The sequence below is a fragment of the Quercus suber genome, unplaced genomic scaffold, assembly GCF_002906115.3.
Source record: "Quercus suber isolate HL8 unplaced genomic scaffold, Cork oak 2.0 scaffold_364, whole genome shotgun sequence".
In the NCBI taxonomy this organism is placed as follows: Eukaryota; Viridiplantae; Streptophyta; class Magnoliopsida; order Fagales; family Fagaceae; genus Quercus; species Quercus suber.
This window is the reverse complement of record NW_027069816.1, coordinates 467,793-481,446: the sequence shown is the minus strand read 5'-3', so window position 1 is coordinate 481,446 and position 13,654 is coordinate 467,793. Positions and strand designations below refer to the sequence as shown.

The 13,654-nt window shown below is 31.6% G+C and overlaps 1 protein-coding gene across 1 annotated transcript; it reads left to right on the top strand.

Moving 5' to 3' along the window:
* Window positions 1-6,450: 6,450 nt before the first annotated feature.
* LOC111988006 (protein DETOXIFICATION 16) lies at window positions 6,451-12,101 on the top strand. The gene is made up of 8 exons (XM_024019765.2): window positions 6,451-7,014; window positions 9,415-9,959; window positions 10,177-10,263; window positions 10,445-10,501; window positions 10,618-10,856; window positions 10,970-11,088; window positions 11,692-11,778; window positions 11,877-12,101. The coding sequence occupies exons 1-8, from the start codon at window positions 6,607-6,609 to the stop codon at window positions 11,913-11,915; spliced, it is 1,581 nt and encodes a 526-aa protein (XP_023875533.2). The 5' UTR covers window positions 6,451-6,606; the 3' UTR covers window positions 11,916-12,101.
* The last annotated feature ends 1,553 nt before the right edge of the window (window positions 12,102-13,654 follow it).

The window sequence follows — 13,654 nt, the reverse complement described above, 5'->3', positions numbered from 1 at the left end:
GCCCAACGGCCTACATCATGATTCGCGAGTGATAGAATTGGCCTCACACAAGACATGGCTAAAAAATGAAAAAATGAGATATCACCTATATAAAATGGGTTCTCTTATTGTTATGTGTAGGTTAATCAACATTTTTGAGTTCATATCAAAAGTCTCAAAAAAGTGTATATATAGTCAAAATCCTTCTAGCTTAAATGTATTTTTTTTGTGTTTTTAATGGAGATTTCTAAGATTTAAATATCCTAATGTAACTATCAAATTATAAATAAAATAAAAGGTGCGCTTATGTATAAACTCCAAAAAAAATCATAGAAGATGGACAAGATGTAATCGCACAAAAGGCAAAAAAGTGTTACATCTCACAAAATTGGCCGCTAATTTTTTGCCCCCTTGCACTTGGTATGGATTTTTAATTACTTTTTGGCTGTGATCCCTTTGGCCTTTATAATATAATTTTTATCATGATGATGCTAAAGATTCCGATCCCATGTGCATCCAACAAATTTTTTCTTAGGCTCCACAATCAAATCAAATGTGTTAAAATTAAATAGTACGCAACATTTGGCTTCACATATATGGCGCGGCATACTAATTGAACCCACTTGCATGCGTACGTGTATTCATGGAATATTTAGGGGTAAATGTCATTTCAATCAAATATGATAGTGCCACAATTCAAATTCAACTCTCTATAATCACTTTAAAATCAAAACAATAGACGTAATGCTAAATACTGTAAAATATTGTAGTGTATTTCCTTATTATCAGTTGATTTTGAGTTGTAAAGACACATCTCACAGTCCCACAAAACAGAAAAGAACAAACGAGCTCTTGTTGTGTAATAGTGTTACATTTGGCTTCATATGGCGGCATTCTTTAGATGACAGCTTTCACCTTTGGGGCACACAAATAAAATTGGCCGCGATCTAATAATTATGATAAAGGTGAGATCATTAGCCTTATCACAGTTGTAAAGTCAATAGTGTGCAATTTTTCTCCCAGGATCAATAATTCATGTCTGAGTTGGTGCCTTGTTGTAATCCCTATATCTACCACCAATTGCTATTAAGATAAGTCGTAGAATTTTGAAGCTTAAGTAGAGAGTCAAACCAATTGGGCTTTACAAGACCACGAAAATAAAGACATGTTCTCTGATTATTAACTCTGCCTCTCTCTCTCTCTCTCTCTCTCTTCCTCTCTCTCTCTCTCTCTCTCTCTATATATATATATATATATATATATATATACTCATGCATAAGTGAGTTCTAATTAGTTCAATTAGTAAGGTATTTCTCTTCATGGAATAAGATGTGTTATTTATTTATTAATGTCTTGACTTAATAATAAAAAAGCTAAAATGTAAAACTGACCTTATAACTTTCTTTAAATTTCATTTCAGTCCTTTAACTTTGGTTTCATTCATTTTAGTCATCTAAATTTCAGATTTATTCAATTAAGGCTTTTCCGATAACCTTTGTTAAGATTTTTTGAAAAAACAAAATTTGGAAAATATTTTTCAATCATTAATTGAATTTTTTTTAATTTAAAAATTTGAAGAAAAATTTAAAAAATTGAAAAATTAACCACAACATATAATAAAAGTTGATGGAAAAGTCTTAATTGAATAAACTTGAAAATTAGATAACTGAAATGAATAAAAGCAAAATTAGAGGACTAAAATGAAATCTGAATAAACTTAGAATGTTAGTTTTGCATTTTAGTCTAATAAAAAATAATCATATTAGAAGATATTATAGATTTAAATTTTATTGTATTTATAAAAATAAAAATTACATTTTTTTTTTTGTCATGCAAATTAATGCAAAAGGCATAGAGCAAAACAAAAGGCTATATGTTCAAATTCATGGATTACCTATAGTACTTGCCATTCTTATTGGAGCCACTCCTTAATGTTTGAGTAGAGTAGAGGAGACACAAAGCAGTAAGGCATGTTAAGAGCAATATTATGCTGCCTAAGACTTCACAGCCAAAAACATGTTTTCAATCTGAAAATTTTGTCTTACCATATTAGAGCCACTTGTTCATATTTGTATACTATATATACGCAAAACAGTAAAATGTAGTTGTAAATTACAAAATTAGTACCTGTTTAACAAAATGCTTACGCATGTTCGAGTTACACCTTCGAAATGTTTATATATTTTCAAGTTACATCTGTAAAAAAAATACATTAATTAAAAACTACATTAATTTGTGACTTAGTGGCATCACCCAATTTTCATTATGAATATAACGCTTGAGTTTGAATCCTTCCACTCTAATTTATTTAGAAAATATATATATCAATTTACATCTCATATAAGTATCAAGATAATCAGAGATTAATAATTATCTTATTAAGATAACCAAATTCTTAATTTATGCAATGGCACACAAATTAACAAAACTGACACATTATAAGTTTATGCAATAGCGGCTCCAAGAATTTTTCTAAAAAAATTCCTGAGATCTCAGGGTGTTCCTTAAGGAGTATAAATTACACAACCCACTGTGCATTATCCACGGCTTAACCCACTACCTAACATAATTTAATTTGTTTGTCTTTTATAATGTATTAGTTAATTAAATTATTAATTATTGTTGTTAAGTTACTTCATTATTTTTCTTTACTGACTACTAGTAGTCTAGCACACACCCTACTCATTAGCACACATCCCATGTGCATTATCCACGGCTCAACGCACTGCCTAGTGCCTAGCATAATTTAATTTTTTTGTCTTTTATACTGCCTCTGCATGCCTTCAGCCTTTACAGCCTCTACTTGTCCAGTTCCTCAATTCAAATATCTCACCTCACAGCCCCATGGCCCCTATCCACTGCCCACTCAACAAACAAGAGTTACAAGAGCCAATCAACATTCCACAAAATATTAAACATATAAAACATTCACAACACACAAAATTCACAATACACAAAACAACAAACTCACAAACCAATAAAGTCAAAATATCAAATAAAGTTATAAGGTAAAGGCAATTAGACATTTAGACATAGAGAAACAAAGAGATAAAAAGAATCTCATTTCAGTTCAAAGAGAAAGAAAGAGAAAGCTTCGCTCTCACTCAGACACTCTCAGATCATAGCATAGCAATTGGTAAAGCCAAAGATGTAAGATTTAGATGAGATAGACTGATAGAGAAAAAGAGAGAGAAGTAAAAAACTGAAATACCTTGAGGCCTAAAGGGCGTCGCCACGACAGCACGTCGAGGCGAGGACTCGAGGGACGAGGGTCGAGGCAACAAGGCAAGCCAAGCAATCTCTGATCCAATTTCCGATCTCACCGTCGTTGTTGCTTGAGTTTGAGGCCCGATGTGCACTGTTACTCAAGTTTGAGGCAATCCTAGCAGAGGCGCCATTGCACTGATGTGCTTGGAGCTTGATCATTGATGAGGCTTTTTTCATTTAGGTTAGGAGTTCAATTTTACTAATTTGCTTTACCATTTGATGATTTTGATCAATTAGCGGACATGTATTGGTAATTTGGGTTTTGGCTTCTTTTTTTTTTTTTCTTTTTTTTTGAGAATCTGTTTGGGTTAGGCCGTATTTAGTTAATAAAAATTTAACTAAAAATTTTTTGAGAATCCGTTTGGGTTAGTTTTGTTTAGGATTAATGTTGGGCTTTTTTTCCCTGTGGTGGGCTTGTTATGTTAAAAAAAAAAAAACAAAAAAAACAAAAAAACTTTTTTAGATTTTAGTTTAAAAAAAAAAAATTGGATTTTGCTTGAAAGTAGAACAAAAAATGGACAAAATTTAATTTTATTGGCATAAAAAAAAATTAAGGGTGTTCCCAAATTTTTTTATAAGGTATTTAAATAAATAAAAAATTTATTATATAAAATTTTTCTTTTTCAGGTTAGGATGTTCCTGTGACCATCTTGCCCTTAACATGGTGCCGCCACTAAGTTTATGGACATAAGTTATTGGATTTTATAATAGATAACATTCGATTAACATTAAACTTGTCATATATAATACTTAAAGGTAGTATACTATTTGGAGAATCAACATCAATTATATGTCATTAAAAATAGAGGAGATATAAATTTTTAAGATTAGAATATTTTTTAAAAAAATGAACTTATTGCTTGAATAAATTTATAAATATTTAATTATTTCAATGAATTTAAACACATCTTTTTTTTATTCTTGATTGTGGGTATTATTAAATTTGTATTTTGCCTTTTGCAAATTCTTTTTTGTTTTAATTATTACCAAAGCAACTAAACTTGAGCAGGAATGTCGTACCAAAACAATATTTTTTTTATTAGTTTTAGAAATTTAACCCTATAAATTTCTTGTGCCTCACCTATAGATAATTAATGCATGAAAATACATATATTTATCTCATTAATACTATTTTTATGAATAGCACAAGTTTAGATTGTATATCAAGAATTCAAGAAAGTCTTCTTTACATAATTAAATATAAGGCATAGAGTAGTGGCTTCTAGCTAGGAAAGTAAAGAGTTCTCTCGTGAATAGAATCTTCGTAGCAGATGACATGTCCCTTTCTCACTGTTTTTGAACTAGGGTAATTTTGCTGTGCTTAGGAGTGCCTTTGATTTCATAGCGGCCGGGTTGCTAGCTAGCAGCTTAATGGGGCCAATTAAATACCTTAATCTGCTTTGTAGTTTTTTTTTCCCCTTGAGTATTTGCTTTGCAGTTTGTGCAGCTTTCTTTTGCTGCTTGTTTCTATTAATTTCTTTTGCGGACACGTATTGGTAATTTGGGTTTTTTTTTTTTTTTTTTTTTTTTGAGGATCCGTTTGGGTTAGACCGTATTTAGTTAATAAAAATTTTGAGAATCCTTTTGGGTTAGTTTTGTTTAGGATTGATGTTGGGCTTTCTTTCCCAATGGTAGGCTGGCTATGTAAAAAAAAAAAAAATATTCTTTTTTAGATTTTAGTTAAAATATTTTTTTTGGACTTTTTCTTTTTTGCTTGAAAGTAGAACAAAAAATGGAGCAAAATTTAATTTTATTGGCATAAAAAAAATTAAAGGTGTTCCCAAATTTTTTTTTTTTTTTTTCAAGTTAGGGTGTTCATGTGACCACCCTACTCTTAACATGGCGCCGCCACTGAGTTTATGGACATAAGTTCTTGGATTTTATAATAGATAACATTCAATTAACATTAAACTTGTCATATATAATACTTAAAGGTAGTATAGTACTATTTGGAGAATCAACTTCAATTATATGTCATTAAAAATAGAGGAGATATAAATTTTTAAGATTAGAATTTTTTTTTTTTAAATGAACTTATTTCTTGAATAAATTTATAAATATTTAATTATTTCAACTAATTTAAACACATCTTTTTTTTTTTTTATTCTTGATTGTGGGTATTATTAAATTTGTATTTTGCCTTTTGCAAATTCTTTTTTGTTTCAATTATTACCAAAGCAACTAAACTTGAGCAGAAATGCCATACCAAAACAATATTTTTTTTATTAGTTTTAGAAATTTAACCATATAAATTCCTTGTGGCTCACCTATAGATAATTAATACATGAAAATACATATATTTATCTCATTAATACTATTGTTATGAATAGCACAAGTTTAGATTGTATATCAAGAATTCAAGAAAGTCTTCTTTATATGATTAAATATAAAGCATAGAGTAGTGGCTTCTAGGAAAGTAAAAAGTTCTCTCGTGAATAGAATCTTTGTAGCAGATGGCATGTCCCTTTCTCACTGTTTTTGAACTAGGGTAATTTTGCTGTGCTTAGGAGTGCCTTTGATTTCATAGCGGGTTGCTAGCTAGTAGCTTAATGGGGCCAATCAAATACCTTAATCTGCTTTGTAGTTTTTTTTTTTTCCCCTTAAGTATTTGCTTTGCAGTTTGTGCAGCTTTCTTTTGCTGCTTGTATCTATTAATTTGTTTTGGTCCTTAAGGTGAAATCCGTTTGTTATGTACTCTCTCAAGAAATAAATAAAACAGTCTCATCATTGCACATTCAGTACGATTCATGGTCGGGATCTAACACGACAGTAGGAGATAAGAACAATTTAAGCCACAAAAACTTTGGCATCTGCTTTTTCAGCTTGTCTCAAAACCACAAATTTTTCTAGTATCCTTCACCCTTAAATTCATGAAAGTTTTTGTTTTTTTAATATAATTTTCAATTTGGACATATTACATTTTAAGTAAGAGAGAGAGAGTTTGAACCTTAAATATGTTTATTAGATTGACCTGAAAATTTGATCCAAGTTCAACTGAAGATTACACCAAGCATATGTAGAATTATTATTCCCTAATTAATTTGCACAATGAGGATCAGAAAACAAAAATTCTGTTTCGTGTTTTTTTTTTTTTTTTTTTTTTGGTATGGGTGCTTACTAATTTTTGATATTCAGAAAACAAAAATTCTGTTTCGTGTTTTTTTTTTTTTTTTTTTTTTGGTATGGGTGCTTACTAATTTTTGATACATTTTAAGAGGAAAAATGGATTTGAATCTTAAATATATATGTTAGATACACCAAATAATGTTATTTGATCTAAAGGTCATTGGTTAGTTTGTGTTACTCTTACTAATTGGTGTCAACCACAAGTTTTGAGTTAAAATATTATACTAATTGAAGATGCGTGACATTTTTTGTCCGGTTACTAATTATTTTATATTTAGCGATATTATATCACGTTATAATGAATATTCACCTCCATCCTCCATCTCACTTTGGCTAAAGATACTGAGAATGGAAAGAGGAGAATATTCAGGTCTTGGATCTAATCTAATTATGACCCATGAAAGAAGCCGCCATGAAATGGAAGGAGAAGAAAGACCAGAAAAAGATTGGTGTAGAAGAGCAAATTTTGTTGAAGAAACAAGAAAGCAACTAGGGCTAGCAGGGCCTCTCATAGCCGTTAGTATATTGCAGTACAGCTTACAAGTTATATCAGTGATGTTCAATGGTCATTTAGGAGAGCTGCCTCTTTCTGGGGCTTCCATGGGATCTTCCTTTGCTTCAGTCTCTGGTTACACTGTCCTGGTAAGTGGGTTCTCTTTCATGAGGTTAATTTCTCTTGTACTGTAGACTATTTTTGTGGTGATCAACGGTAACCACAACTGCAACATGACCATGAAATTCATGATAAGCTAGCTAGCGTTAAAATATTGAAGATCAATAGATCATCACAATAGGAGAGAAGGATTCTATCATTTGAACTCTTGTTTCTCCTAATTAAGGAGACAAGGCTATTATGCTAATCTACAAAACTCTTGGATAAGATCTAAAACTTAGATACAGTTTTTTTTTTTTGGAAAATGTTAAAAATATATACTACAATTTTATTACACCACCTTTAAAAAATGATATAATAATAAATATGATTAGTAAATTGTAAAAAGATAATATATGAATGTTTAAACTACGGTTTTGCACTTATTGATAGTTTGATACATTAATTACATGGTAAAATTTGTAATATCCATAGTATTATTCTTTTACCTATCATATCTTAGGTTCTAACTATATTCAAATACATGATTGCATTGATTAAAACAACCCAAATAATTTTTTTTTAGTAAAAACTAAATTTAATATGACCATATGAATTTAATTAAAAAGCGAAAAGCCTAATATACATAACCTAAAGAATAGTCTCTAAATTTTAACCCCTATATCTTTTTTGGTTAAAAGACGATATATTAAAGAAACTAAAGAACTACAACTGACTCAGTACACAGCCTGTTCAAGTACACACCGTTCAGGTCATCCTCAAACACTTCCCTTATGTCCACAGGCGGACATTCAAAAATGAGAAAATTAAAGTTTCGATCAGCAGCCACTTTTGCTAGCACATCAGCACAGCGGTTAGATTGACGATAACAGTGGTTGAATTTAATTCGACTGAACCTGGAGATTAATTTCTTACAATCATCCAAAACAGGGGATACTATGTTATTTCCATAATGGACATTCTGAAAGGCATCCACTATGGCCTTTGCATCAACCTCGACAACAAGTGCAGCTATATTTAAATTGCTGCACATCATCAGCCCGTCCCTAATGCCCCACAGCTCAGCCACAAAACTTGTAGTTATCCCGATCCGCCTCGAAAAACCTGCCAGCCAGCCACCATGCTCATCCCTCACGATACCCCCACACCCTGCTAAACCCGGATTACCTGAGGCAGCTCCATCGGTATTCAGTTTGCACCAACCTTCAGGAGATCTCTCCCATCGCACTCTCTTGATTAAGCTTCGAGTAGGACTTCTGGGGGAAGACACGCAGTACATAAACTCCAAAGTTTGCTGAATTATCTCTACAGCCAGCCTTGGATTATGACTCTTCCTGTTGAAAATAGTATTGTTCCTACCCTTCCATAAATTCCAAAGAGCAAAGGGGTAGACCATCTTCCACGAGGGATCCCTAGGTTTAAAGCTACTGCTAGCCTTCCCATTCACATTGAGCCAGTCTTGTAAGTTAGACAACCAAAACCCTTGATTCATCTTCTTCACTCCCAATTGAAACCAGACAGCCTTAACCCGTGGGCAATCTCTAAGTGCATGCAACACTGTTTCAGGAACTCTTCGACAAACCCCTATATCTTATGCTAGAATTGAAAGGCGTACCTCATGGGTTTTTTATGGCCTTTTTTTTTTTTCAATAAGTCCATAAATATATGGGCTTGAAATAAATATAGGAAATTGGGTCCAATACCGTGCCAGTGGATTTTTCCTTCCAGTCTGGACTCTGGACCGTAAACTATAAATAGGAATAAGATTAAACCGTGGCCCGCACAACCTACAGGTTAAGCTAGTGGTCAGTGCACAATAAGAATAGATGGGAAAAATACACTTTAAATTAAAATTCAATAATTTAGGGTATGACAAATTTTGTTTCTAAAAAAAAAAAAGTGTATGAAAATTTTTCTTTTTTTACAAACAAACAGACACACACGCACGTAGAGGAGAGGGGATGGGAGTGTATAAGTATAACAATTTTGTTTTTAGAGAAATGAGTGTATAACAAATTAAATCATTAATTTTAAAGTAATAAAATAAACAATGAAATCTTAAGAGGTCATAAATTAAACATTTTAATTTTAAAGTAACAAATTAAACCTTTAGCCTATATTAAACTTAGAAGACAATGTCGTTCTACTTAAATTAGCTGAGATTTAATTTGTTACTTTTGAAAATATAGGGTTAATTATTTAATTTTTATAGCGTTGAGGTTTAATTTTTTACAAATCTACATAAAGTAGTTAAAAAAAATTTCCTAGTTTTGGTCAAAATTTGTTCTAATTAGATTAATGACCTTAATAAAGCTTTGTGCCTTTTACATGCATCATCCCCATTTTTCATCATAAAGTAGCATTTTGATGCAGGTTCTCATCTCTATTACATTATCTTCAATTTCCTCTCTTTCAAAATTTTCTTATAGCTAGGAATGGGAAGTGCATTGGAGACCTTATGTGGGCAAGCCTATGGAGCAAAACAGTACCACATGCTTGGTGTTCACACACAACGAGCTATGCTAACCCTTTTAGCCTTAAGCATTCCTCTAGCAACAATTTGGTATCACACAAGCACCATTCTCATAGCACTTGGCCAAGACCATGAAATATCTACCGAAGCTGGAATTTTCAATCGTTGGATGATCCCAAGCCTTTTTGCCTATGGTCTCCTTCAATGCCTAAACAGATTTTTACAAACACAAAACAATGTTATTCCTATGTTGATAAGCTCTGGATTCACAGCTCTGCTACATGTTCTTGTTTGTTGGGTTCTTGTGTTTAAAATCAAGCTTGGGATTAAAGGAGCTGCCTTGGCAATTTCCATTTCCCATTGGGTTAATGTGCTTTTGTTGGCAATTTATGTAAGATTTTCTCAAGCTTTCGTGAAAACTTGGACTGGTTTTTCCAAAGAATCCTTGCATGATATTCTTAGCTTCATAAAGCTAGCTGTTCCTTCAGCAATTATGATATGGTAAGTTTTTATCTGTCCCTCACCAATAATATGTTTTCTATTTGCCAAAAAAATGGACCTTTTTATCTTTTATCTCATTGATTTGTGTGCATAAGTAGAGATAGGGTTGGAACTCACAAAAAACTGTAATATAAAATTGTAATTGCCACATCAAAAAGTTACTTCTATTGAAGTATTTACTTCTTTTTATTAACTTTGGAAATTTTGATTAACACAGTCTTGAATATTGGTCCTTTGAAATGGTTGTTCTCTTGTCTGGACTTCTTCCAAATCCAAAATTAGAGACATCAGTATTATCAATAAGGTATTTTTTATCTCATTCTTAATCTTTGCAAAGATAAAAATCAAAGAATGAGCACATTCATATATCTTATATTTTCTTATAGCTTGTGATCACAAACTACAATTTTAGTACTCAAAACCTTCTTAAGGTAAAATATATATCTATGCAGCCAAAAAGAAATTCATGTGTAATTGTTCTGCAGCCTTAATACATGCTGGATGGTTTATATGATTTCTGTTGGTCTTGGAGGTGCTATAAGGTTAGTGTCTAAGTGACATGGTTTACATGGATTTTCACACTCAACACCATTATCAATTCCTAAAGTCTCTGCACTGCCCTCAAAAACTAAAAGATTCTTCTTACTATTATATATAGTACAAGAGTGTCAAATGAGTTGGGTGCTGGGTGCCCACATGGTGCACTTTTGGCTCTTCGAGTCATGATCACATTGGCCCTGTTAGAGGGTACAACGATAGGAATCACTACACTTCTGGTTCGCAATGTCTGGGGAAAGCTTTATAGCAAAGAGGAAGAAGTTATCAAATACGTTGCTAAAATGATGCCACTGCTTGCATTATCAGACTTTTTGGATGGATTCCAATGTGTACTTTCAGGTCTTAAAATCTTGTCACAAGTACTACTCAAAGTTCAATTATTAATAATGTTTGATTTTTCTTACTTTGATTCAATTGCTTTTATTGTAATTAATGTTATTTTGGCTATCTAGGTGCTGCTAGAGGATGTGGGTGGCAAAATCTATGTTCATTTATAAATCTTGGTGCTTACTATTTTGTGGGAATTCCTTCTGCTGTGCTCTTTGCTTTCATCTTCCATTTTGGAGGCATAGTGAGTCTCTCTCTCATGCATTAAAAAAATAAATCACAAGCACACACAAAGAAAGTCCTACTATAGAAATGGAGCAGCTAATAGTGGCACAAATACTCTCTAAAAAAAACCAAACCACAAATATTTATACATGAGGCTGCTAGAGTTTGAGAATTATAATTGCCGCACTACAAAGGATCTTAATATATGGGATAATAGAAGGGTATAATTCGGCATAAGTTTATGCCTTTTTTTGAGTGGGTCACAGCACTATTTTGCATTCATCAATGACTTCAAAGCCTAATTGGTTTCAGCAACCAAGTAGGAAACTTGAATTGGGTTTTAATCCCATACGACTCCGCTTGAGAGCAATCCATGCGCCCACATTCAAGACAGATATATACATTTTCCTTTTCACAACATAATAAAAATTGTCAGTTGTGGATTTAAGTGAAAATGACATTCTAATCAGTATTCACAAATATCATATCAACAATTGTAAAAAATATATATATACACAGTGTCCTTGACATTTTCATTATATATATTTCAAATATATTAGATATTTATTGATCTCTCTCTTGTATAATAATATTGGATTTGTGGAATTTTGGTTTTAATTAGGGGCTTTGGATGGGTATCATATGTGGACTTTCTATTCAAGTTGTGGCACTTGTTACAGTAAACTTATGCACTGATTGGAATCAAGAGGTAAGAAAATTTCACTAGTTTTAAGCCCTTGACTCGGACTTAAATCTGTAGGAATCGAGTAAGAATTTTGACCTGCATTTTTTTCCTTCCTTTTTCAGGCAATGAAAGTTGTGCGTGGTGCTCTGGAGGTGGCATAATTGTTGACAAGGAACCATGGATTTGTTTTTAATTTTTCACGACACACCGCAAGAAAATAAATTGATGATAATTCATTCCTTTCTTAGGAAGAAATATTATGTACTTCTGGTGGAAAATCCGAAAATGAAACCTGATATATAGTTTATAGCTCTCGTTTAGATTTTAAAATAAAAACTAGCATTTCTAAATATCTATGTCATAAAAAGGAACAACCTAGTCAATTTTGTTAAGTAAACAAAGAAAATAAGTAGATTAGGATTATAAGTGTTACTCTCACAAATTTGTTGGTCGCTGGCTTGAGTGATTGTACATTTTTTTTTTTTAGTATTACACTAACACGCCATAACCAAAACTGCAAGCAACAATTAGTTGCGCGGAGCTAATAATAAACACACACATTGTACATGATTGCATTTGAACCATATAGGATTAGTCTATTATATATATTTGACTACACTTTTTCACTATTTGAGGTGCTGCAAACCTAATCCTCCACTGAAATTAGTCTATTATATATATATATATATGGGATGTTTCACTTGTGCTGTGCAACATCACTAGAAAACAAAGAAGAGAACGTAGTCAAGTTTGCTTAGTATACAAAGAAACTAAGTAGATGAGGATTATAAGTATTTGTGCCATTTTTGTAATCTCTCAATTTTCTCAATGAAACTTTCTCCTAGAGATTGTCTATGGACGTGTATAAGTCTAAGGTTAAATTAAGTAAATCTTCACATATTCTATTTTGCATAAACTCATTGTTATTAGATGCATTACTAATAAGTAGATATTTAAACTTCTGCTATCTTATCCCCGTTCACTTTTTTAGCATTGTAGATGCATAAACCTAATCACTTTTTAAAAAAAAATATTAATGGATACACAACCTAACCACTTAAACATATTATCCACCTTACAAAACTTTAGGAGTACTCAGATCTTGCAACATAATTTGACCAAAAACTGACAATCTTATCTTCTTTTATGTACCCTAATGCATGCATTTATAGATGTATAGCAATGGGCAAATACCAATTTTAGTTTCAAAATTTTTCTTGAAGTTTCAATCAGTACCCAAAGTTTAATATGTTTTCACGACTTATGGTACGTTTGGTACGCTGTAATAGCTCCTGTAATGGAATAATTATTCATACGTAATATTAATTTGGTCATTTGGTTGCATTTTAAAACATGGATTAGTTATTACATTGGAATAACTATTCTTCAAATTGAAGAATAGTTATTCCTCTTTAAAATGGATGTAATAGCTATTCCTTAATGCATATAATAGGTTTTAAAATTAACATATTTTTAAAAATATAAAGTTTCCTTAGACATTATCTTTTACAAGCTTTCCATATATAACAACCAAACTTATGAATAGTAATAGTTATTCTATTACAATGTCTTTTATTTCTAGTAATAAAGATTATTATTCCTAATACATTCAGTGTATCAAACGTACTCTTAATGTAAGTTGTTATTGTTTTTTTTTTTTTTTGCTAACCAATGTAAGTTGTTATTGAGTTTCACAAGGACCCACCAGTAAAATCCCTTAATTATTTGCTATTCACAACTTACCACATTAACAATTGTGTAAAAAGTCCTAGAAAAATGACCATAAAAAAAATAAAAATAAAAATAAAAAACTACTATTTAAACTAGCCAATATTCGTGGCAATTCTTGGTTCAAAAAATCAAGTCTGGTTTCTGCTATAAAAAATTGGCATTTGCAGAA

Coding starts and splice junctions, on each gene's coding strand:
- LOC111988006 (XM_024019765.2), top strand. CDS start 6,607: ATGCGTGACATTTTTTGTCCGGTTACTAATTATTTTATATTTAGCGAT. Junction 7,015..9,414: donor TCTCTGGTTACACTGTCCTG/GTAAGTGGGTTC, acceptor ATTTTCTTATAG/CTAGGAATGGGAAGTGCATT. Junction 11,089..11,691: donor TCTTCCATTTTGGAGGCATA/GTGAGTCTCTCT, acceptor GGTTTTAATTAG/GGGCTTTGGATGGGTATCAT.